The following is a 24,415-nucleotide window of genomic DNA, read 5'->3' as shown; positions in this document are numbered from 1 at the left end:
TGTAGTAAAAAAAAAAACAATACAGGAACAAATACAATATTTAAAATGAAGAACAAGTAAAGTTAAATCAACCGGTATTTCAATAGGTAGGTAACTGTACTCAATAGGCAGGTAAATGTCCCCAATAGGCAGGTAAATATCCCCAATAGGCAGCATAGGTCCTCAATGGGCAGGTAAATGTTCCCAATAGGCAGGCTGTTCCACCCCTTATAATGCCTCATGCTGGATGCCACCCCCCATATAATGCCCCATGCATTATGTCACCCCCCCCATATAATGCCCCATGCAGCATGTCACCCCCCCCATATAATGCCCCATGCAGCATGTCACCCCCCCCCATATAATGCCACATGCAGGATGTCACCCCCCCATATAATGACCTATGCCTCCATACATTAAAAAAAAAGAAAATCCAATACTCACCTCACTTCTCACCTGCTGCCGCTGCTCTACTCTGGTCTGGACTCCAGCGTCGCGGCGTCGTCGTCCCGCTCTGCGCTGCCTGTGACGGCACTTGGGAGGGCGCGGTGTAAAGATGTCACCGCACCCTCTGACCTGAGACGTCACAGGAAGCGAAGAGCAGGAAGACAGCGGATCTGCAGAGGCACGAGGAGAGGTAAGTATCCGCTTGCCGGGTCCCTGAGCAAGCGGGGGAGAAGGGCGGGCACTGACACCGCTCTCCTCTCCTCCGCCCATAGCCCGGCAGGCTGGATAAAAGTCCTCCGCGGGCCGCATGTGGCCCGCGGGCCGTAGTTTGAGGACCCCTGGTCTAGACTTTTTAGCTGAGATGAATCTGTGTTACAGTAAATGTATCACTTTAACATGAGCCATGTATGAGGGAGTCGGAGTCGTGGAGTCGGTGTCATGGAAATCGAGGAGTCGGAGGTTTGGTTACCGACTCCACAGCCCTGCATACAAGTGCCATCCATGTTTTTTCAGAGACAGAACTCGTACTCATTATAGTCTATGGGGCTGTTTACATGTCGGTGTTTTTTTTCTGGACAGAGTTGTCAGCACCAAAAAATGGAGACATGCAAGTTTATGGATCCATAAAAAGATGTCATCTATATTCAAACTGTGTGTTTTCTGATTTTTATGTTTTTTGATTGAAGCTTGAAAAACTTCTCTTGCGTCAAAAAAACCACCCAAAAACAACAAACTGATTAAACTCTTGATGGTAAAAACTAATACACTGACCAAACACCGATGGAAATTTTTTATTTTAATGACAAAAAAATATGACTGGTGTCCTAGCGAGGCCTTAGGTACAGCTATAATGACACATTTACATTAGTTACACTGTGCCAGAGCTTGTTGCTGTGACGCTACTGATGAGTCTGCGCATGGTAATTCTGCTGACATTGGTAGGTTTTCATGAGAAGAACATTTAGGTCTTGTCATTTTAATTATGACTTTGAATAATACACTTATTGGGCTGTGTGGTGAACACGTCTAGATGCACTGAAGAGCTGGTTAATGTAATCTTGTGTTCGATTCTCCAGGGTCCTTGTCCTTGTCCGTACAATGGGCCATTTCACTCTCGCGCTGCTTGTGAATACATCTTTTCTTGTCACTCTGTTTTGTTCAGTGGTGTGCAGATGAACTATAAGGCATGCTGCCAAACAGAATTTCAGGTGGGAAAACAAGCAGATGAATATTACACAGACTTTGTTAATGGAATTAATGGCTGGGGTGGGAACCGCTGGCTATCACCTCACAGCGCAGCACACAGACTATGTGTGTGGATATGGCCACTTAAATATTGATATCATTATATCAGGTCTAATATTCCAGGATTTTACCCAGAACAGTTTGGCTGACAGTGCTTTGAGGTGAGAGCTTCAATCATTCTATTCCAGATCACTAAGGGCCCATTAATACACTAGTTTTTCACATACTAGTTATAGCCATGATTTTCACGGAAAGCGCTTGTACCTATAGTCTATGAGGCTGTTCATGTGTCTCTGGATTTTTGGAGACCGAGTGGACGGCACAAAATCACAGAGACATGTCCACTTTTGATCTGAGTCTCCGATCAGTCTCACCAATGCAAGTTTATAGGTCCGTGAAAACATCGGACAGCACTCTGATGCCATTATGTTCTGTTTTGTTTTTCACAGACTGATAAGAAAAGTTTGAGAAAGCTCCATCAGTTTTTGATGAAATTCTGATGGTAAAAATTGACCAAACTCTGATTAAAAACACTGGTGTAACTTTTTTTTGCATTATAGAAAAATCACTGATGTCTGACTGAGGCGGTGTCAGTCTTCAGTCACATAGCTAGAATTCTCTTACCCGTGCAGATGAGGGCAGTTCTAGTTCCTGAGGTGTGGATTTAGTCCAGCCCCTTTACATCTTAGGTGGTCTGCATGAATTTCATATGACTCCGAGGCGACAGCAGGGACACTCCTGGCTCCACATGTGAAGCATCACTAGATTCGAAGCAAGACACCTTACAGTGAATATAAATACTAAGAAGGCCCTTGATAAGAAGCTGGACAGCAGGAAAGAAAAGTATATACAAGGAGATATTACAAATGTCAGGAAGATTTACAGACTAAAGCTGTCTGGGCGGCCCTGACGTTTTAAGCAAATTTGTTAAAACTGATAAATATGGTTGAAAAACACCATACAAATAGAAATGCTTTTTGTATAGGTAACATATTCTATTAACTATTCGTAAATAACTCCCAGAAAAACACGTATTAGAGAAGGGGTGCACAGCCTTTTTTGCTACGTTGTACCACTTCCTAGGGCCGCACTCAGATATGACCGTTTATGTCCTAAATATCTGATCAGGATTCCTTTTTTGGGGGGAGGGTGGGAGCTTTAACTTATTGGGGAAAAAATGGAGGTATCCTGCTCATTTGATTCTCTGGGAAAAGGGATCATGATGGACACTCAAGTACAGTGATCTCCATTGTAATATATGAGTTACATAAACAGCCAAGCAATTCGCATCCATCATAAACCACAATGGAGAATACCATGTGTATGAACAAGTGTTTTTTCCTTTCCTTACAGTACAGAACAGAGACAAGTGCCAGATGGCTAGTGGATGTTGTGCACCCGTTTTTAGACCTTGTGTGGATCATCAGTTAAGAGCACATGCAGAAACATAATAAAAAGTTGTTAAATGATTGTATTTGAGATCACTCGTTAGTATTATTTCCAGCTTTTGCTTGGCTCCTGTAGTGTTTATAATTATTGTTGACATTGTAAAGACCCTTATCCCTCTGAACGGTTCCGTGTGATATTCCTGATAAACAGCATCAAGTTCATGTGTACTTCAGAACTGCTCTGTGGGCATCATCTCTCCTCTAACATCCTATGTCTAGTTTTGATGCATCTCTTCGGCCTCTGGATAGCACTGAATGTATATGCTTTTAGACTTGACACTTTGCCTCGGTCAGTTGCTCTCCTTTGCTAGCGGCCATGTCAGCTTTAATCAAGTTTGCTTTGATGTCTGTATTGAGCTTGGACTGCAAAAGTAACAAGTTGTTTACTGAAATTATGCTAAAAACACATTGCAAATGTGACCTGTCCAATTCCTGGCATATCGGCTGCTGTGCAGTGTGAAGTTATCCATATACTATTTATAATCTGACTGTACTTCTGATTATCCCTGTATTATTATTATTATTATTATTTATTATTATAGCGCCATTTATTCCATGGCGCTTTACATGTGATAGGGATATACATAACAAAAGCATTTACATAATCTTAACAAAACGAGTCAGCGACTGGTACAGGAGGAGCGAGGACCCTGCCCGCGAGGGCTCACAGTCTACGAGGGATGGGTGAGGATACAGTAGGTGAGGGTAGAGCTGGTCGTGCAGTGGTGTTTACTGCAGGTTGTAGGCTTGTCGGAAGAGGTGGGTCTTCAGGTTCCTTTTGAAGGTTTCCACGGTCGGCGAGAGTCTGATATGTTGGGGTAGAGAGTTCCAGAGTAGGGGGGAAGCACGGGAGAAATCTTGTATACGAGTGTGGGAGGAGGAGATAAGAGGAGAGTAGAGCAGGAGATCTTGTGAGGATCGGAGGTTGCGTGCAGGTAAGTACCGGGAGACTAGGTCACAGATGTATGGGGGAGACAGGTTGTGGATGGCTTTGTATGCCATGGTTAGAGTTTTGAACTGAATTCTCTGGGCAATAGGGAGCCAGTGAAGGGATTGACAGAGAGGAGAGGCCGGGGAATAGCGGGGGGACAGGTGGATTAGTCGAGCAGCAGAGTTTAGGATAGATTGGAGAGGTGCAAGAGTGTTGGAAGGGATGCCACGGAGCAGGAGGTTGCAGTAGTCGAGGCGGGATATGATGAGGGCATGCACTAGTGTTTTTGCAGAGTCTTTGCTGAGGAATGCACGGATCCGGGAGATGTTTTTGAGTTGGAGTCGGCAGGAGGTGGAAAGGGCTTGAATATGTGGTTTGAAGGAGAGATCAGAGTCCAGGGTTACCCCAAGGCAGCGAGCTTGTGGGACTGGGGAGAGTGAACAGCCATTGATGTTGATGGATAGGTCAGATGGGGGATGTGAATGAGAGGGTGGAAAGATGATGAACTCTGTTTTATCCATGTTGAGTTTTAGAAACCTGTCGGAGAAGAAGGATGAGATGGCGGACAGACATTGTGGGATTCTGGTTAGTAGGGAGGAGATATCGGGTCCAGAGAGGTAGATCTGTGTGTCGTCAGCATAGAGGTGATACTGAAAGCCGTGAGACTCTATGAGCTGTCCCAGGCCGAAGGTGTAGATGGAGAAGAGCAGGGGTCCTAGAACTGAACCTTGGGGGACACCGACAGATAGGGGGCGAGATGAGGAGGTGGTGCGTGAGTGGGAGACGCTGAATGTCCTGTCTGTTAAGTATGAGGAGATCCAAGATAGAGCCAAGTCCATGATGCCAAGAGATGAGAGAATCTGGAGTAAGAGGGAATGGTCCACTGTGTCAAAGGCAGATGACAGGTCCAGAAGGAGGAGGATGGAGTAGTGTCGCTTGGATTTGGCATTTAGTAGGTCGTTTGTGACTTTGGTCAGGGCAGTTTCAGTCGAGTGATGCGGTCGGAAGCCAGATTGTAGACGGTCGAAGAGGGAGCAGGAGGAGAGGTGGGAGGACAGTTCAAGGTGGACATGTTGTTCTAGAAGTTTTGAGGCAAAGGGGAGAAGTGATATGGGGCGGTAGCTGGTCAGAGAGGAAGGGTCAAGGGAGGGCTTTTTGAGGATGGGTGTGATTGCGGCATGTTTGAAACATGAGGGGAAGACTCCGGTTGTTAGTGATAGATTGAAGAGGTGGGTTAGGGTTGGGATGAAGACTGAGGTGAGGTTAGTGATGAGGTGGGATGGGATTGGGTCAAGTTCGCAGGTGGTGAGGTGTGATTTGGAGAATAAAGAGGAGACTTGACCTTCTGTAATGGTGGAGAAGTGGGGTTTGGAGGAGGATGGTTGAGTAGATATGAGGAGGGGTTGTGTGGACTTTAGGCCAAAGTTTTGTCTGATGGTGTCAATCTTCTGTTTGAAGAATGAGGCAAAGTCGTCGGCTGAGATGAGAGAAGAGGGAGGAGGTGCTGGGGGACGAAGGAGAGAGTTGAAAGTGTTAAATAGCTGTTTAGGGTTGTGAGATAGGGAGGATATGAGAGATGAGAAGTAGGTTTGTTTTGCTGTAGTGAGTGCGGACTTGAAATTAGTGAGGGATTGCTTGAATGCCATGAAGTGCTCGATGGAGTGAGACCTTTTCCATCTCCGCTCCGCAACCCTGGAGGCCCGGCGCAGTTCTTTGGTAAGTTTAGTGTGCCAGGGTTGCCTGTTGAATGTGCGAGGTGTGGTGTGTGTGAGAGGGGCGATCGAGTCTAAAGCTGCAGCTATTGTGGTGTTATATGAAGCAGCAGCAACGTCTGCATCGTGCAAGGAATTTATGTCTGTGAGAGGAAGGAGGGATTCAGAGAGAGAGTGTAGGTCAAGGTGTTTGAGATTTCTGCGAGGGTGTGTGAGTTTGTGGAGTGGGGATTGTGCACCCGGAGAGGAGAGGGTAGAGAATGTGAGGAGGTTATGGTCAGAGAGAGGGAGTGGTGAGTTAGAGAGGTTAGATAGGGAACAGAGGCGGGTGAAGATGAGGTCCAGTGTGTGGCCATCTTTGTGGGTGGGTGTGGAAGACCATTGAGTGAGTCCAAAGGAGGAGGTGAGGGATAGGAGCTTAGAGACAGACGAGTGGGGAGTGTCAATGGGGATGTTGAAGTCACCCATTATGATAGTGGGGATGTCAGTGGAAAGGAAGTGAAGCAGCCAGGTAGTGAAATGGTCTAAGAAGGTGGTGGCTTGCCCTGGGGGTCGGTAAACGACGGCCAGTTGGAGGTTGGAGGGGGAATAGATGCGCACACAGTGCACCTCAAAAGAGGGGAGTGTAACGGAGGGTGGCAGTGGGATTTTGGTGAAAGCGCAGAGTTCCGATAGGAGGAAACCTACGCCTCCACCATGTTTGCCATTGGGGCGGGGGGTGTGGGAAAGGTGGAATCCGCCATATGAAAGGGCAGCTGGGGAGGCTGTGTCAGAGGGGGTGAGCCAGGTTTCAGTGATGGCGAGGAAGGAGAGTTTGTTTGTAATGAAAAGATCGTGGATGAAGGAAAGTTTGTTGCAGACAGAGCGAGCGTTCCATAGAGCTCCTGTTAGTATAGCTGAGGAGGTGGGTATTAGTTGGATGGGTATGAGGTTAGAAGGGTTGCGACAGTTTGAGGAAGGTCGTGGATAGGAGGTAGAAGTGACTGTGGGGATATGGCGAGGAGGACCAGGATTTGGAGAGATATCTCCAGCAGTGAGGATGTTGTTTCAATATATTATAAAACAGACCTCATAATCACAGTATCACATTTGAGGCCCCATACCATATATGTAAAAATGGGACCTGCATAAGTATGCTTAGGACTCTCCTACTCTGAAATTCTAACAGAAAATTGCATTTCTGTGAACAAGTTCTGAATAAAAATGATTATATACAGCTTGTAATTGGACGAGTTACTCCATTTCTTCTTGTTTGAATCATTTATAATATAGTTGCATGAGCGCCAAGTCCTTTCTGTAAAATTATTTTTCTATTGCACCTGGCCATGGATTTTATGGACTGAACACACAGTTGTATATCACTTGGTGTACCTCATATTATGTATAATGAAGTACTTGTACATATATAGTCAGATCTTAAAAGAATCCCAGCTTTGTCATCTGGCTTTTTCACTTGCTTTAAAGTGTACCCATGATGCCATTCACATTAATTATTTCTTGGAAGACTGATGACTCACGTGAAGAATCTGTGGGAGATGGAATGGCTGGGAGATTACAACATTCCAGTGATGGCTCATCTGTCTGTCACTGACCTGTGTGATTGGCCCCACATTCTAGACTTTTATATGGATGAAAACATTTCTCCACATAAATACAGTTAATGTTGTTTAATGACTGTAAAAATTGATGTTAACCTACTAGAGATTTAGTATGAAAAACAAAGGATGTAGTTATTCTCACGCAGCCTATGATCAGAAATCTTTACCGATGAAACAACTTTCATTTCATCAGTTTTTATTCATTCTCAATTTTGTCACCCTAAAATAGTGTCAAAATTTAAGAAGGCTGTAGTGTTTGTGCTAATAACCCCCTTCTTTTATATTTCCCATTCCTTTATTATATACTTTAAGCATTTGTTAAATTAAAAACTGCATGAAATATCGACTTTAGATAAAAAACAAACAAAAAAAAAACAAGTTTGTGTAAAGGATACATGGCAACTTTGATAAAATACAACATGAGATTACAGTGTTTAAAATCCTAATTTTAGTTGCATGCAATTTTGTCATCATAAACCAAAATGTAATTCACGTGTGACCTCAAAATGGTCACATGACAGGAAGCCTGGTTCAGACTAGTGTATTTGTATGGTGGTGTATGAACGACAATGCCTGGACTGATTAGTCCATCTGGTCATCGTGATCCATGTATGGACCATGAAGTACATCTGTCTGAACCCGGCCAGGGTGTATAGAAATTGCACATACTTATTTGTTTTTTTTTCCCATCGTGAAACTTGCCTGAAATGTAATTTTGTATAATCAAAGTTTCTGTGTAGCACTACCCTTTTATGAGATTTACAAAAATGCCATTTGCTCATTGGTTTTTGAAAGTACACTGTAAGGGTGTGTGCACACTGCATCTTCTAGGCTTTGAAAATCTCAGCGAGATTTTCAAGCGGAGGACTCTTTGGGAAAAACTGTTGGTTTTCCTGAAGCGTCTTTTTTGACATCTTTGTGGTCGCTTTGCACTTGTATGTATGAAATAGTAAGTGTCGCCTGAAGAATTATCAGGTCACTTTTTAACCACTTTGCATCTTTACAAACATGAAGAGGTTAAGAGAAACTTAACCTGAATATATTAACTGCAAGTCGTTTTTACATTGCAGTGCATATGTTCATTCTTTTTCACAGTTATGAGCCTTTTTTTTTATTCGGATTACAGAGTGTACCCACCCAAAAAAAAAAAAAATGACTGCCAAAGCTTTTCTACTGAGATCACACCAAGGCCGTATGCCAAGCTCCAGGGTTTCCTATCTTACCTCCATCCAGATCTGTTCTTCTGTGAGGGCTACACACAAGTCACCATCTAGAGATCTGTTCTTAATAGCTGTTTGCTACACCTGGTGCTAATGCACCAAGAAGGCCGACAGCCACAAGCCACACATCACGGGCCCGCGAGCCACATGTGGCTCTCGAGCTATAGGTTGGGGACTCCTGCTTTGTAACATGCAGCATTCTGCATTTTCTACAATCTGTGACTGTTTTTTACATAAATCTGATGATTGTTGCCATGTGTATATCCTGACTCCTTCCCTCACCTTTCTTCTTTTCCATTTTTCTGCTTGGCCACTAAAATCTCCTTTCTATAAGTGTAGGTTGCCATAGGTTACTACATGGTGTTTATGCATTGATCGCATGGACTAGGGCCTGGATGGGTTGATCCCTTATGTCGGTGGGTGGGCCTCTGTTGTGGTCACATGACTGCAGCTCTGGTGACGCCCTGTGATGTGGCCTGGGTGTGTGCACACCGCCCATTCATGCACACCACGCTGGTGTGTAATCAGGGAGGGGGTGGTCATGTGACTGCGCTCGTGTGACACCCAGTGCGACACCCAGTGCTGGAGAGGTGTGCAGGCTTGGCAGGATGGGACTTAATGGATATAAGGGTTGGTGTTTCCCCTGACAACGCAATGCTTACATACTATTGGTTGGTAGTACTTAACCCTTGTATTTTAAATGAGTGGGTTTGGCTTCTGTGGTGATTAATGCATGTGTGTCAGCCACACTATATAAACCTGCTCTATGTGTTTCTGTGTATACTTGATAAAGACCTATCACAGGTCAAAACGTTGTATGATGGCAGAATAAACTTCAACTTTTGACCTGCATCTCCTGGGCCTGGACGCTGTTTGTTTGCCTCCATGCTGGTTTTTACACACTGACTTCACTGGTTGTTCCAAAGGCATTTTTTTTGTGGTTATGTACTGCAAAATGCTTTGAGAGATTTACTGGGGATCTTCATATAAAGAAAAGGTGGATGCCAGCGATTCCTCTCTTGTAGAACACTAGCGTTGCAATTGATCTGCTTACACCAGTGGTTTATGAAGGCCATAAAACAGTTGGACCTTGCTTCATAGTGTATACTTTATATGGCTGACAAAGATTTTTTTTGTTTTTATTTTTTTTAATTTGCCTTTTAACTTTCCATATAGGTTCTATGACATATGTTTATGTCCAAATTGCTTATTGATTAGGCAAAAAAGGTTGTATTGCTTTTGGATCTGTACTGCATGTAGAATAAAAATACGAAGCAGCCAGTAGTACAGTGAAAAGCCCCCCACACATGCCCACTCCCTGTGAAAACAGTTCAGGGGTCAGGCTTACTGCTATAAACTGCTGTAGTAACAATGCAGGTTTTTTCAGGGCATCAGAGTCCAATTCTGAGCTGATGTATCACATTAAATGAATGATGTCTATTGATGGTGTCAGTACAGTCAGGTCTGTTGGATCTTACTTTGTCTGTAAAAGCAGGTCTACACTAAAGATTAGTGTAACCTTGGAAGGTTATTATGCAGTGGTTCATATAAACGTACAAATACAATAGCCATATACACTATCCTCCAGATCTGGTACTGATGAGACCTGCATCCTGATACCTCCACTTGCACTATGACAGCACTTGCTAATAAAACTCATCCAGCTTGTGTTTTGACCTTGATGTGTTGGCCTACTTTCATTAATGTGGATTAACAAACATTGTAGGAGAGATTTTTAGCCATAGATGTCTATTAGGAATTAATCCTGATGTCCGTCAGATTTTCAGACGTTTATGAGCTTGTTAACTGTGTGCATCATTAGGATGTGTACACACATGGAAGAAATGCCACGATTTGTGGTGCAGGTTTGGCACCACTTACCAGTTCAGTGCATGTGCATGTGGATGAGGGTTTCAAAACCCCATTCACAAATATTGGAAAAACCCGGTAGAAATACTAGCATACTGCGGGCTTTGAAACGGGCATAACACTTCTGTTGCAGATTTGTGCTCTTTGCATAAGGTGAATTTAGCTGCAAAAGCCACAATAAATCTGCGTGCAGTTTAAAGATTTTGACGGCAGAATCTGCAGTAAATAATCTGATTTCGTTCACACCTTGCAGATTTTGCACATAATCTATGAATTCCACATCATCAATTCTTCAGATCATCATGTAGTACTTGCGAGTCAAATTATATACATGTAAATTGGACACCTGTAAACATGCTCATTGGATCGTGTACATTATGCATCGTCTTCACATTCAGCAATCAGTAAATATATTGTGATCAGTTTTGTTCTGTACTGGGTGTTGTATATTTCAGCATATTTCTCACTAGGAGCTGGAAAGTTATCACCCCCAGTGATCACACCACTGCTGCTCCGGTTCATGGGTAACTCTGGTATGTTGATGTATGTCAGTCCATACTGGATATCGCTTTTCAGTTGTCCTGCATTTCCTTTTTAATTCCATTTCAATGCTTTTCTACCATTTAGTAAGGAAACATGTTACAATGCATGTAGTGGCATACTAAAATTAAAGAGAATCTGTCAGTAGGACCAACCCTCCTAAGCCGCCTAAATGGCCATGTGGGTCATAGGAAGCTGAATAAAATGATACCTTGATATCTGTAATCCAGTGTTTTATTTCAGAGAAATCAAAGTTTTTCTTATATATAAATGAGCTGTTCCAGGCTATGGGCCAGACACTGATCTGCATGAGAATCTGCATACAGAGATTATTTTAAATTATAGGGGGAGTTACCAGTGTGATGTGTAATGGCCGCTCTCTGCTCTCCTGGTCTCGCTGCAGAGCTGTGTGTGATTATACCTGACACATCTGTGTGTGATTATACCTGACACATCTGTGTGTGATTATACCTGACACATCTACAGGTTCCTCTCAGCTTCCATCTCACAGGCAGCCAGGGCTGCAATACAGCAGAGTTATGAGAGCTGCAGCTGCTAACTTGTTTGTTCAGTTCTACTGTTCTGTGTTAGTTACATGTCTCACACTGGTAACCAGGGCTGTGGAGTCGGTCTGTATAAAATGAACTGACTCCACCTCCTAAAATATATAATAAATTGGGTACAGTAGTACAATGCAGGATGTGCTGTAAATGTTTTCATAAGAATTTGGGACAGTTATGAAATGTCCTATAAATGTCTGTTCTGTTCCTGATCTAAGGGTCTCTGCTTTTAGTTGAGATGAATCTGCTGCACGTAATGTACATGCTCAGTAGTGAGGCTGTGCTGTGGTGTCGGAGTCGGGGAAATTGAGGAGTCTGAGTTGGTGGTTTGGCTTACAGACTCCACAGCCCTGCTGGTAACATCCCCTTTCATTTATAATAAGCTCCGGAGGCAGATTATCAGGGAGATCAGTGTCCGGCCCATAGCCTGGAACAGCTCATTTACATATAAGAAAAACATGGATATCTGTGGAATAAAACATCAGATAGCAGATATCAAGGTATCATTAAATTAAGTTTCCTATAACCTGCATGCCCATATAGACTGCCTAGGAGAGTTCATCCTACTGACAGATCCCCCCCCCCCCCTTTAACTGTTTCCAACTTTTATCTTCATGAACCTCAGTTTTCTGACAAAATAATTACTGGACAAATTCATTAGAGCTGTGAAAGACCCCCCTATTCAGGACTTAAAGGGGTTGTCCACTGCTCAGACTACCCCTTCTCAATCCTCATTTTTCCCTTTTGTGAAATAATAACACTTATACTCGCCTCTTGCTCCAACACTATTCCAGAGGTGTTGGCACTGGCTCTCCCGGGGATCGCATGACATAACAGTGCGGCCAATCAGCTCTGGCTTCACTTTCCTCGCTTTCGGATAAATCGCATACATCTGGAGGAAGCGAGAGAGCAGCACCTCTCACTAATACGCTTGTCAACTGTGACCTGTGTTTGGTAGGGTTACTGTCTGAATGATTGGCCTTGGCATTCTTGCCTGTTCCATATCAATTATATCTCTGTATTATTCGCAGACTACTACCCTTGTGTTTTTCATTAATGCAGTTATACAGCAAATTACTTTATGTAGTTTTTGTCTAAGGTTTTATGGCTTTCCCTCACTATCTCTATTGTTAAGCTGTGACATCCTCTGTCTATCTTGTTGCTACATTCCCCAACTGGGCTTTTATACAGGCTATGATTGGCTCTTCTATACCATGTGATGTGATAGCTGAAAGGACTGTGAAGCTTCTCTGGCTGATCCTACTCAATTTGTAAAATGGCAGCGGACTGTTTGGTGATTTGTGCGAAGCAAATAGTTCAAATACGTCAATTCCTGCTAATATCCAAAAATCCTACACGTATTTGTCATCAAAACGATTTGCTCATGTCTAGTCCTGACAGATGAATAGTCAGTGGAGATGTATGCATCTGTATATACAAATATATTGCCATTAAAAAGCTATATACCACATTATTTTTTTGTTTACAGTTGTACTGAGATGTGTGGTTGATTTATATTTATACAGTTAGGGCTTGATGTATCCTCCAATTATATGCACACCATTTTTGTGAACTTTTTCCTATCGAAGCCCATGTGCATGACGGCATATACATTGATGTAATTTAGTCACTGGTTCACAGGTCTAACTTTTGTTGGAAAAGTGACAGCGCCATCCTTCTTAATTAAAGAATCAAAATTGCTATCCTCATAATATATTGCAGCAATCATATTATATAGAGCTGTGCAAATTCCTCCAGGGGGAGGAGCAGAGCAGCTGGGTCAAGAGGCAGGAAGAGGGGGTGGAGCTGGGCTGCCAGCACTTTGCAGGGAGTAGAATTGTGGTTCTAATGATGACTCGTGCAGGGAAAATGAACTTCCTGCTTCTACATAGAGGTTAGAAGGATTCAGCTAGTCAGTTTTAATCACCTGATGTCATAGACCTAATGGAAAAGAGAAGAATTAACTGGGTAGAAGGGCAAAATTAGCAATTGTAAGTGCACAGTGCTATATAATATGATGATTGCAATATATTGCAAAAAAAACTTTGATGGGAGGAGTGCTTCAGGTGATGTGTTAAATATACTTTAAAGAGGACTGTCAGCCTTCCTGGCAGTGCTGGTATAGTAGAAACTTGGGCCCCAATTTATCAAGATTGGCGTTGTTCTGCCAGTCTTGATGAGGAGGTGCCCTGGAGTCAGACACTCCTGATTCATTAAGAGGTGCTTGCCTTTTAATGAATCCAGTGCATCTGACAAGTGAGATGCACCTCTGGGGAAGGAATGTCGCCAGTCATCATGTATTTTATGAGTGGGGTTTGCCACGTCCCCATCCTGGTGCCCCCCACTTTGTCAGAGCCTAGAAAGCTGCAGTGTGTCATTCCTGGGGTATTCTTCATCATGGATAGTATGAGAAAATCCACAGCTGAGCATCACCAGTTTCCTCCTCAATAGTGTGTCATTAATAGGAAAGCCCTCTAAGAAGTTGTTTAATAATTACGATATATGGATGTCCTCATGAGCCAGAGCTGGCCTGTCTGGTCTGTGTTATAGTAGAGTTTATTTGAAGAGATAATTTAACAGTTGGTTCAATGGAGATTTAGGAGCTGGTTACAATAATGAAGTAGATTTCATGGCGTGACAAACCTTTTTAAATTTTAAGGAGTTTCGTTTTTTTTTTTAAATAACAGCCAACTGTGGCTGTTTAACTCCATAGTAACAATTATGGCACCTATGTGTAAAAAAACACAGGCAGGGTACTACCTGGCTGTCCTGTTAGAGTACCTTCTATTTATTTCTTTACTTAACATGCAAAAATGTATTGGAAAACACAAACGTTCCCTAGGGGGACAAGAAGAAATCCTTAAAAGGGCTATAAAGGTTTAAAAGTTATCCCCTATCCACAGGATGAGAGAGAACCCTCAGATAACTGAGGGTCAGACCACTGTGGCCCTCAGCAATCCTGAGGCCAAGAGCTCTCAAGAGCCCCATGTGAATGAAGTGGTTGTCGATCATGTACACCACTGCTCCATTCATTCTAATGGAATTGTCAGAGATCAGCGGAGTGCAGCGCTTGGCTATCTCTAGCTCTCCCATTAAGAGAGAATAGTGGTAAAGCATGTTTGACCAGGAAGAGCTCTGGTTCTCAGCATCGCTGGGGGCCACGCTGCTCAGACACCCAGGGATCGGAAAGTTATCCCCTATCCCATGGATAGGGCACAACTTTAAACTTCAGAACACCCCTTTTAAGGTTGGTTTCATGTGATAGATTATCACTTTATTATTGCTTGCCGTCCGACGCTTGGAACTGATACTCAAAATGGTTTGTGTCAAATTTCTTATGTTTTTCTGTTTTTAGTATTTCACCTACCAAATTCATTGTAAAGCAAACCATTCAAGTCATGATCTACCTGAGGTAAATGGCAGCTTGGTCACCAGTAACTTCCTATTCTACATGTCTTCTACCTCTGCTGTTTGTCGAGGATGATTTCTTCTTGATGTGATAAAACACATACTTTAACATGTAATATTTATGTGGTTTGGTTCTTCTGATGTCTACCAGCCTTGTCAGTCAAATATTTTCCTGACATTTTTCCTTCATTAAAGGAAAATAACATGGGGAAATTGGCTGTGTCAGCAAAAAAAAAATCATGGAGTTATATGGGTGTTTTTTGACTCGTAACGCAGATCACAAATGGACATAAGTTCATGGGTCTGTGAGAATCACGGCAGCACGTGGATGCTGTTTACAATTTTTCACATTGCAATGAGTAAGAGAATCTTCATAATCTTTAGAAAAGATGTTTTGCATCCGGAAAAAAAATCAGATACACTGATGGTATAAATGGACACACTGTGAAAATCTGTTTGAGTAATACAGGAGGGTGGAGTGCCTCCAGTCACCCCTTCCAGCAGGGGGCGGTGGCTGTACGCACACCCGGCATGCTGACTGTCCACTGATGCACTGCCCAGCCGGCTGTCAGTCAGTGCTGCCGCGTTTACAGCTCACTGTGCAGTGACTGTAGCCGTACTGACACACCTGTATGACTGACAGCCGGGGCTCCCAGGAGAAGTATCGTTAACTCTCTCCCGGGTGCCGCACGTCTAGTATGGCGGCTGGGCACCTTCATTACGCTATGAACTTGCAGATTAACCCTATATCTGCAGGTTAGTAACATTTTCCGACCTGATATGTTTAATGTTGAGTTTGTCAAGTGAAGGTTATCCAATAGCCTAAAAACCACTACAACTGTTGTAAACTAAAGAGCACTGCTCACCCCTGACCCCGCTGATCCAGGGCTGATGTCCAGGCCGTCCTGTCTTTTACAAGGGTTTTACAAGGGTTCAGGTACTGTAGTGATGTCACTGCGATGATGACATACAGCATGTGCTGTGACATCACTTATTGGCTGCTGCAGGGGCAGAGATACCATTGGTGCAACCTGTGAGGCTTGTGACTGAGGAGGCCAGCAGACAGCCATGGCGGGGCAGTGGTATTCGTCAGACAGCGGACCTCTCCGTGTCAGGACTGTGCTCAGCAGAGCGGCTGTGGGCGGGTGGCTAGAGCAGATAAGCTGGCTTTGCGTTCCACGTAAGGACGTAGCGCTGGTGTGAACGTGCTGACGTATGACGGCGGGCGGGGTTATAAGCAGCTCCGCCCCCTTTCCAAGTGGCTAGTGATCCCACCTAGTGTACGGGAGAGCAGCAGGAGCAGTTCTAGAGTTGGGGCTGCACGTCCCCGTCCTCCCGGGCTCGGGTGAGTGCTGTGCTGAGGCCGCCCCCTCCGCTGCGCTGTGTGACAACTTCTCCCTGGTGTTACTGCGGGGAGGACCCGAGCAGTTACTCGGCCTGTCAGCTCCTCCCCAGGAGACGCCCCGAGCTGAGAGCTCTGCTCCCGGTGTGTGATCCGTTAGTGGCGGCACTGTGTACAGGCCGGTGCGCTGCTGCCTGTAGAGCCAGCTGACTGCAGACTACAGCTCCCAGGATGCCTTGCGTGCCATGCTGTGCTGGGAGTTGTAGTGTACTCCTCTGTGCGCCTGTTACTTGTTGATGTGTGCTGGTCGGTGTACATTACTCACCTGTCCCCTCTTCTCCTCCACAGAACACTGTAATGGAAGAGACTGCGATATGGGAGCAGCAGACAGTCACACTCCACAGGGTAAGTCGGACAGCTATGGGTTAACTCCGCTCTGCGTAACTCAGGATACTGACTGCCACTGGGAACAATAGACAAAAGCCAGATGTCAGGAAGCCAAAGAGAAGGAAATAGGTTTTGTCATTTTCCTTTTGTCCAAATCCCTTGTAAACTGTGTCATTGTCAGCTGGAGTGTGAGATCTGTGGCTGGCATTGGTGCCCTGCACTGGAAGGTCCGGCCGCTGCCAGTGTGGTAGTGCCCGCTGTGTTTATTATAGATATTCATGGCGCACTTTCCTGCACACTTGTGGTGCTGTCAGCTCTCTGCTGTGATCCGGGCAGTGTGGAGGACGTGTATATACAGCTGTGCCCAAGCGCAGCACCGCACGCCAGGTGTAGAAGTGACGGCTCCTGGCCAGAGCACGGTCTCAGGGTTTACCTGTGAGATGGTGTAAGACTGCTCACTGCTCTGGTGACAGAGGCAGCTTCTCTGCAGCTGTGGCAGTCTCCGAATTTGTGCCCAGTTCTTGTACTTTGTACACCGTGGTGGTAAGAAGGTAACTACGAGCAGTGTAATGTCACTCCTGGTGCACAGGACCTCCGTGGTGGGTACGGAGCTGCGTGACATTGGGTGTTTTTTAATGATGGGGTCCATTGCCTGTAATGCTTCTCGATCTAAGTTTTCTCAATACATTCTATGTATAAGCGTGGTTACAGATCATTACTGTTTTACTATGTTTTATTTTAGCCTTTTATATTTGGAGGGGTTGTCCAATGTTTGGATAACTCCTTCCTAAATGCCCTAGTCCCCTGAGTAAAATGCGAAAAGCTAACACTCACCTCCCTCACTGGCATCGTTCTAACTGTCAGTAGTGCGGTCTCCTGGCACAGTGTTACGTCAGTGCTGCAGCCAATCACTGAGCGCTGAACAGCAGCAGCTCCATCCGAGCAGATGTGTGCACTGATCGAGCTGCAGCTATTTACTGACCGCTTATTTGACGTAACAATGTTCTGCATGTGGCATTTAGAAAAGGGTTGTCCAAGTAGTGGACAACCCCCTTTACAGAAGAAATGTCAGCACACATGGAGAGATCTTAGTAATTTTTTTCATACTTCAACAATTTTAGGCTCTGTTGACATGCCATCTGTTTGCTCTATATACATGTATATATCTTTTTTTTTAGACTAAATCCCTTACAAGTAGGAAAAAAAATGTGGCAGAATGGAAACCATGCTTTAGGAAAAGTTTTCCATAGACTTGTAGGTTAAAGGAGAAAAAAAAAATCAGCTTTGCTATCTGATTATTTTTTTTTTCTCTGGAAAAAAGTTAGATGAAATACTTTTTATGATTCAGTGAATAAGCTGAAAGCAGCTAGTAGGGAGGCAAACACATTTTTATGACAAACATTCCCATTTTAATGAATGAGTCCTGTACTGGAGCACTTTATTTCTGTTTTTCCAGAACAGAACCAGAACCAGAACCAACTACCGGTCTTGTGAACAGAGCCTTATTTGGAAACCCGTGTTAGAAAAATTGTAATTGCGTCTCCGTGGGCAGCTCCAGTTTTTAATCTTGCATTACTTATTTTCTTATTGATCTAGAAGCCTTAGCTCTATAACAGGTCTGTAGACAATAATGTTGCAATGGAAGTTTGGTTCTGTAATAGCTGCAGTACGCTCCAGAACAATGGATTACAGAGTTGTAAAATAAGTCTTTGGGTGCGTTCTGATGAGCGTGTTATATGGACATGTGTTGTCTGAGTACAAATTGGACCGACCAGTGTAATTCAGTAGGACAGTTCTCATGAGTTTCTCCATAGACCCAGTGTCCCTGTGAAGAAAAAAATCACAGCTTGCACTATTATTTTCCTTTATATTGGATGAGACTCTGCTATTCAAGCGCGTGAGTGCGCAAAAACATTGGATCCAATACAAATCATCCACGTTGCATCCAATTTTACAGCTATATTGCCATTATTAGTCTAGGAAACTGTATTTGATAATGTACAGTACATCTTAAAATGTTTATGTATAAACACTTATGTCACACAGGTGTAAAATCCTGGCAAACAGATGGTAATACAGATGAAAATCGGATGATTTTTCATGCGCTCATTTCACCTCGGCATTGGGGTCCATTCAGACACACTTTTTTTGTTTATTTTGAAAACTGACCACACATGGATCCAATGAGAACTTATGTGCTAGTGAACATGGTGATCAGTGCCTGATTACAAAGGCAGACCAAGGTAAACGATGCGCCCTGTGTGATCTGTAATAAATCGCTCAGTGTGCATAGGCCGCCATTGTCCTGTGAGAGTACTGTTTGCCCTGGATGATGCATCATTGGGAACGATGATTGTTTCTGCTGCACAAAAGATTTTCACCCAATGAACGAGTGTTTTGCGCGCTCATTGGGTGATCGCCAGCCTGTTTACATGGCAAGATAATTGTGAATTGAGTATTTTTAACAACGCTCATTCATGCTTATATTGCAGTGTAAGTGCCCTTTAATATGCTGGCCTGATAATAATATCTTAGAAAGTTGCTTGCATTAACCAATCACAGCTCAGCCTTACAGCATGAAGCGCCTGCACTAAATTCAGTTATGCATTTCACACTGGATATCCCATATGTATGCAATATCTGGGAGGGAAAAAAGTCAGATAGAGATAGAATGAATACTGGAATTTTAAAAAATCTGCTTGCCCTCAAATGTCTTTATTTTATTTATTTTTTCTCAGCCTGTGAATGGATTTTTGTAAAACTCCATTCATTTGCACTGTAAAATCCTCCAAGCAGCGTGCTGCGTGTAAACACGTCCTAATAGAGTTTACGATCCATCCAGGTTCTATTGCACAGCTGGTCTTGTGTGCATGCCGCAAAGCAGTCAGTGCTTCTGTGACAAAACAATGGCTCTTTGATGGCAGAAGACTACAATTTGCTTTGACTCATCTAATAAACACGTGAAAGCCTTTTAGTAAGCTTTAATCCGACCTTTTGTTTCTAAATCAGTTGCTTAAACTTTTTGATTTTGTGTGTGAAAGATCATAGGTGCCATAGGCACACAGTGAGAAATTTGCGAACACTGAAAATACAAATGCAGAGCTGGGGTACACAGTATGTTGGAGTAAAACACAACCTGGCATAAACATTATAGTGAGTCAAATCTACACAAGCCTCTCATTTATGCCACTTTATTGGCAAAAATTTTTTTTCCCCTTCTCCCATGACAGCACCACCTGAGAGAGGGTATCCGCCCACCAAGGACAGGAACCTACTGAATAAAAAGGCGGTACCTCTCCTCCGCATCAGTTTTTGGTTCCTGTCCCTGATGGGAGCCTCACCAGGTGGTACCTCACGTACCTGGATTATGGACGGTGCGGCCTGGAGGCCGTGGAAGCAGCAGATGGTCCCTGTTCCCAGCCCGTCTGGCTGCTGCCCGGGTCTGCGTGTGGGGAGGAGGTGCTGTTTTCCTTCGGATGCCTCCCCGCGTGCGCCGGGGCCTGCGCCTCGCAAAGATGAACTGAGCGCGCCGGCCGGCAGGTCTTCCGGGCTGCGCACGTGGGGGTCGCGTCGCACCCTCTGACGGAGCGCGCCGGAAGTCCGGGCTGCGCACGCGCGGGGTGCTGACGCGCCCTATCACGGAGTGCGCCGGAAACCGGGTCTGCGCATGCGCGGGTGGGAAGCTGTCATCCCGCTGCAAGCGCGCCGGGTGCCGCTGGGCTGCGCACGCGCAGAGGCAGGTGGATCTGCGGGTAGCGCGCCAGCTGGCTAAAATTAAAAAAAAAAAAAAAAAAAAAAAAAAGGGAAAAGAGAGATGAGCACGCTGCCGGAAGGGGAGGAGCCTAAAGGAGGTGGAGCCTTACTGCTTTTAAGGATGGGGAGCAATCAGGATGGCGGTGTCTGCATCCCCGCCATGATGAATGAGGAACCGCAGTCACCTGGGCAGCAGCTGTCACCGCCACAGGAAGTACAGCAGCAGCCACAGCCATCAAAGCAGCGCAAGCAGCTCAAACAAATGGAACGGGAATCTTCCCATCGACAAAGTCACAGCAGTGAGGGGCGTACGAGTTCCGGCAAGACTGGTCAGAAAAGACTTCGTCAGTCCACCTCCGCCAGATGGGAGCCCTCATGTGAACGGCAACCACCGCCTCCGGTACCCTAGTCTGAACGGCAGTGTGGTGAGTGATCTTCGTGAAAGTCTCACCTTGAATAATGTGCTCTTCTCTCTCTCTCTCTCTCTTTTTCCTCCTTCTTCTCCTTTTATTTCTTGGGGCAGGAGGCGAAGAAGTGTAGTGCTAAAAATAAAAACAGGGAGTGTGCTTTATGCAAAATCGGTCTTCCCACCTCCTATGCCAAAAACCTACGCTCTCGGCACTACATATAAAAGGGGAAGAGAACATAAAGGCCGATTTCTTGAGTCGTCACATCTTGAAACAAGGAGAGTGGGAGTTGAATCCAGCCGTTTTTCAGCAGATTGTGGATCGGTGGGGACAGCCCCAGATAGATCTGTTTGCAAACAGACACAATCGGAAGACCGAAACCTTTTGCTCCCTGAATCCAAAAGAGGGGGCGTTTGCGGTGGACGCGCTGCAGATTCAGTGGGATTTCACTCTAGCTTATGCCTTTCCCCCTTTAGTACTGATCCCTACTATCCTGAGGAAGATCCGAGAGGAACGGGCGAGGGTTATATTGATCGCCCCGTTCTGGCCCAAGAGACCATGGTTCACTTGGATGAAGAGAATGTCCCAAGCAGATCCATGGGTTCTTCCGGACATCCCGGATCTCCTCAGGCAGGGCCCAGTCTGTCATCCCCAAAGAGTGGGCCTGCATTTGACGGCTTGGATTTTGAGAGGTCGCTATTGACGCAAAGGGGGTTTTCTCCAGATCTTGTTACTACCCTTCTAGCAAGTAGAAAGCCGATAACAACTAGAATCTATGGTAGAACCTGGGCTAAGTTCTTGTCTACCTCGGGTCAGTCTGCCAAAGGGAGGGTTCCTATTGAGGCCATACTAGAATTCCTCCAGAAGGGGTTAAACATGGGACTAGCCACCAGTACTCTTAAGGTACAGGTATCTGCTCTGGGGGCACTGTATAATTATGACTTGGCAGCAAATAGATGGATCATTAGATTTATTAAAGCCTGTCATAGATCCAGACCTATTCCTGTTCCAAGAATGCCTCCTTGGGACCTTAATTTAGTTCTGGAAGCATTAACCAAACCTCCCTTCGAGCCCTTAGAGAAGGTTTCAGAAAAAATCTTAACTTTAAAGACTGCGCTATTGGTGGCCCTGACATCAGCTCGTAGAGTCAGTGACTTACACGCACTATCCATTAACCATCCATTCACTCAAGTATGTATGGATAGAGTAATCTTAAGACCAGACCCGGCCTATCTTCCAAAGGTAGCCTCCAAGTTCCATAGGACTCAAGTAATCACTCTCCCTTCCTTCTATCTTAATCCTAGGGATTCTGAGGAATATAAGCTTCACACCTTAGATGTTAGGAGGGTGTTAGTCCAGTATTTGGAAGTGACAAAAGCCTGGAGAAAGAGTGACGCTTTATTTATATCCTTTCAGTGGGCTAGGAAAGGACTTAAGGTTACAAGGGGGACCATAGCTAGATGGGTCAGGGATACTATTACCTTAGCCTACTCTTCTAGCAATCTGCCGGTTCCTGAGAACCTGAAGGCCCATTCCACCAGAGCGGTAGCTGCTTCCTGGGCTGAGAAGGCGGATGTGCCCATCGACATTATATGTAAGGCGGCAACTTGGTCATCCCCTGCTACATTTTACAAACATTACCGTCTTGACCTTTCCTCTTCTACTGATCTGTCCTTTGGTAGAAGGGTGTTGCAAGCGGTGATCCCTCCCTCTGGTATTTAATCTCTATAAATCTCTCAGGTGGTGCTGTCATGGGAGAAGGGGAAAAGATCCTAGTTATTTACCGGTAACGGGATTTTACAGAGCCCATGACAGCACCCTATTAATTCCCTCCCCTTTATCACTGTGGTGTGCACTTTTTTAAAGGTGTTTAGTACATATGTTGAGGTGGTGGTTATGTATTAACCTGTCTTCGGAGGCCCTCTCATGCTCTGAAACAAAAAACTGATGCGGAGGAGAGGTACCGCCTTTTTATTCAGTAGGTTCCTGTCCTTGGTGGGCGGATACCCTCTCTCAGGTGGTGCTGTCATGGGCTCTGTAAAATCCCGTTACCGGTAAGTAACTAGGATCTTTTTGGGCCATAGAGGACCTGCTTCTTTAGTGATGCACAGACCACTTTTTTAGAAAAGTGATAAGGGGAAATTTTAAAATATTTGCAGACTATAGAGCATAGAATGTGAATTTTTTTTTCCAAGGCGGTGGAGTCTGTATTAAATGGATCAACGCCTAAAATATAAAATAAATTGGGTTCAGTGCAGGATGTGCTGTGAATGTTTTCATAAGAATTTGGGAAAGTTATGAAATGTCCTATAAATGTCTATTCTGTTCCTGATATATACAGTCATGGCCGAAAGTGTTGGCCCCCTTGAAATTGTTCCAGAAAGTAAAGTATTTCTCCCAGAAAAATTATTACACTTGCACATGTTTTGTTATACACATGTTTATTTCCTCTGTGTGTATTGGAACAACACAAAAAAAACAAAAGGAAGGTGAATTGGCTTAATTTCACACACAACCCCAAAAATGAGCCGGCAAAATTGTTGGCACTCTGAACTTAATATTTGGTTGCACATCCTTTTGGAATAACTATCACTTCCTATAACCATGAACAAGCTTCTTGCACATCTCAACTGGAATTTTGGACCACTCTTCTTTTGCAAACTGCTCCAGGTTTCTCATCTTTGAAGGATACCTTCTCCCAACAGCAATTTTAAGATCTCTCCCCAGGTGATTTAGATCCGGACTTATTGCTGGCCACTTCAGAACTGTACAGCGCTGTTTCCATCCATTTCTGCGTGCTTCTTGAAGTATTTTTGGGGTCATTGTCCTGCTGGAAGACCCATGACCTAGGTCGCAAACCCAGTTTTCTGAAACTGGGCGCTACGTTGCGACCCAAAATCGTTTTGATAGTCTTCTGATTTTATGATGCCTTGCACATCTTCAAGACACTCAGTGCCATAGGAAGCAAAACAACTCTAAAACATCTTTGAATCTCCACCATATTTGACTGTAGGTACTGTGTTCTTTTCTTTGTAAGCCTCATTCCGTAAATAGTAGAATGATGCTTTACCAAAAAAATCTGTCTTTGGTCTCACCTGGCCACAAGATGCTTTCCCAGAAAGATTTTGGCTTACTCATGTACATTTTGGCAAACTTCAGTCTAGCTTTTTCATGTCTATGTCAGCAGTGGGGTCCTCCTGGGTCTCCTGCCATAGCATTTCATTCAAATGTCATTTGAATAGTTCGCACTGACACTGATGCATCCTGAGCCTGCAGGACAGCTTGAATTTCTTTGGAATTTGATTGGGGCTGCTTATCCGCCATTTGGACTATCCTATGAAATATATATAATCTATCACCATCGATCAGTTGAACATGGAGTCAGTTGCATATGTCTTGCGTATACATTTGAGTTTCTTGCCGGACACCAGGAGTGCACGCCATAGATGCAGTGTAAAAAGAAGCTTACTGTTGATCAGTATTCTGGAGAGAAAGAAACCTGATTGTTTGTTGATAACGGCACCACCATTTATATGTCCTCGTTTAGGAATGTGCTAACAACAAAATGT

At 44.4% G+C, this 24,415-nt stretch overlaps 1 protein-coding gene across 11 annotated transcripts in view; it reads left to right on the top strand.

Annotated features, from left to right (window-relative positions):
- TJP1 (tight junction protein 1) overlaps positions 1-24,415 on the top strand; it is a 486,079-nt gene that overhangs the window by 374,883 nt on the left and 86,781 nt on the right. For 9 of the 11 annotated variants that reach the window (XM_073652935.1, XM_073652936.1, XM_073652933.1 and 6 more), the window contains one exon: positions 16,648-16,704. In XM_073652935.1, the coding sequence (XP_073509036.1) occupies positions 16,648-16,704 (57 nt within the window). Of the gene's footprint in view, positions 1-16,162; positions 16,303-16,393; positions 16,444-16,647; positions 16,705-24,415 lie in introns of those variants that run through there. The other 2 variants (XM_073652940.1, XM_073652942.1) reach the window with 2 other exon arrangements.

The sequence above is a fragment of the Phyllobates terribilis genome, unplaced genomic scaffold (genome assembly GCF_046119375.1).
Source record: "Phyllobates terribilis strain yellow unplaced genomic scaffold, ASM4611937v1 Scaffold_11__3_contigs__length_659146591, whole genome shotgun sequence".
Lineage (NCBI taxonomy): Eukaryota > Metazoa > Chordata > Amphibia > Anura > Dendrobatidae > Phyllobates > Phyllobates terribilis.
This window is presented reverse-complemented; position numbering and strand designations above follow the sequence as displayed.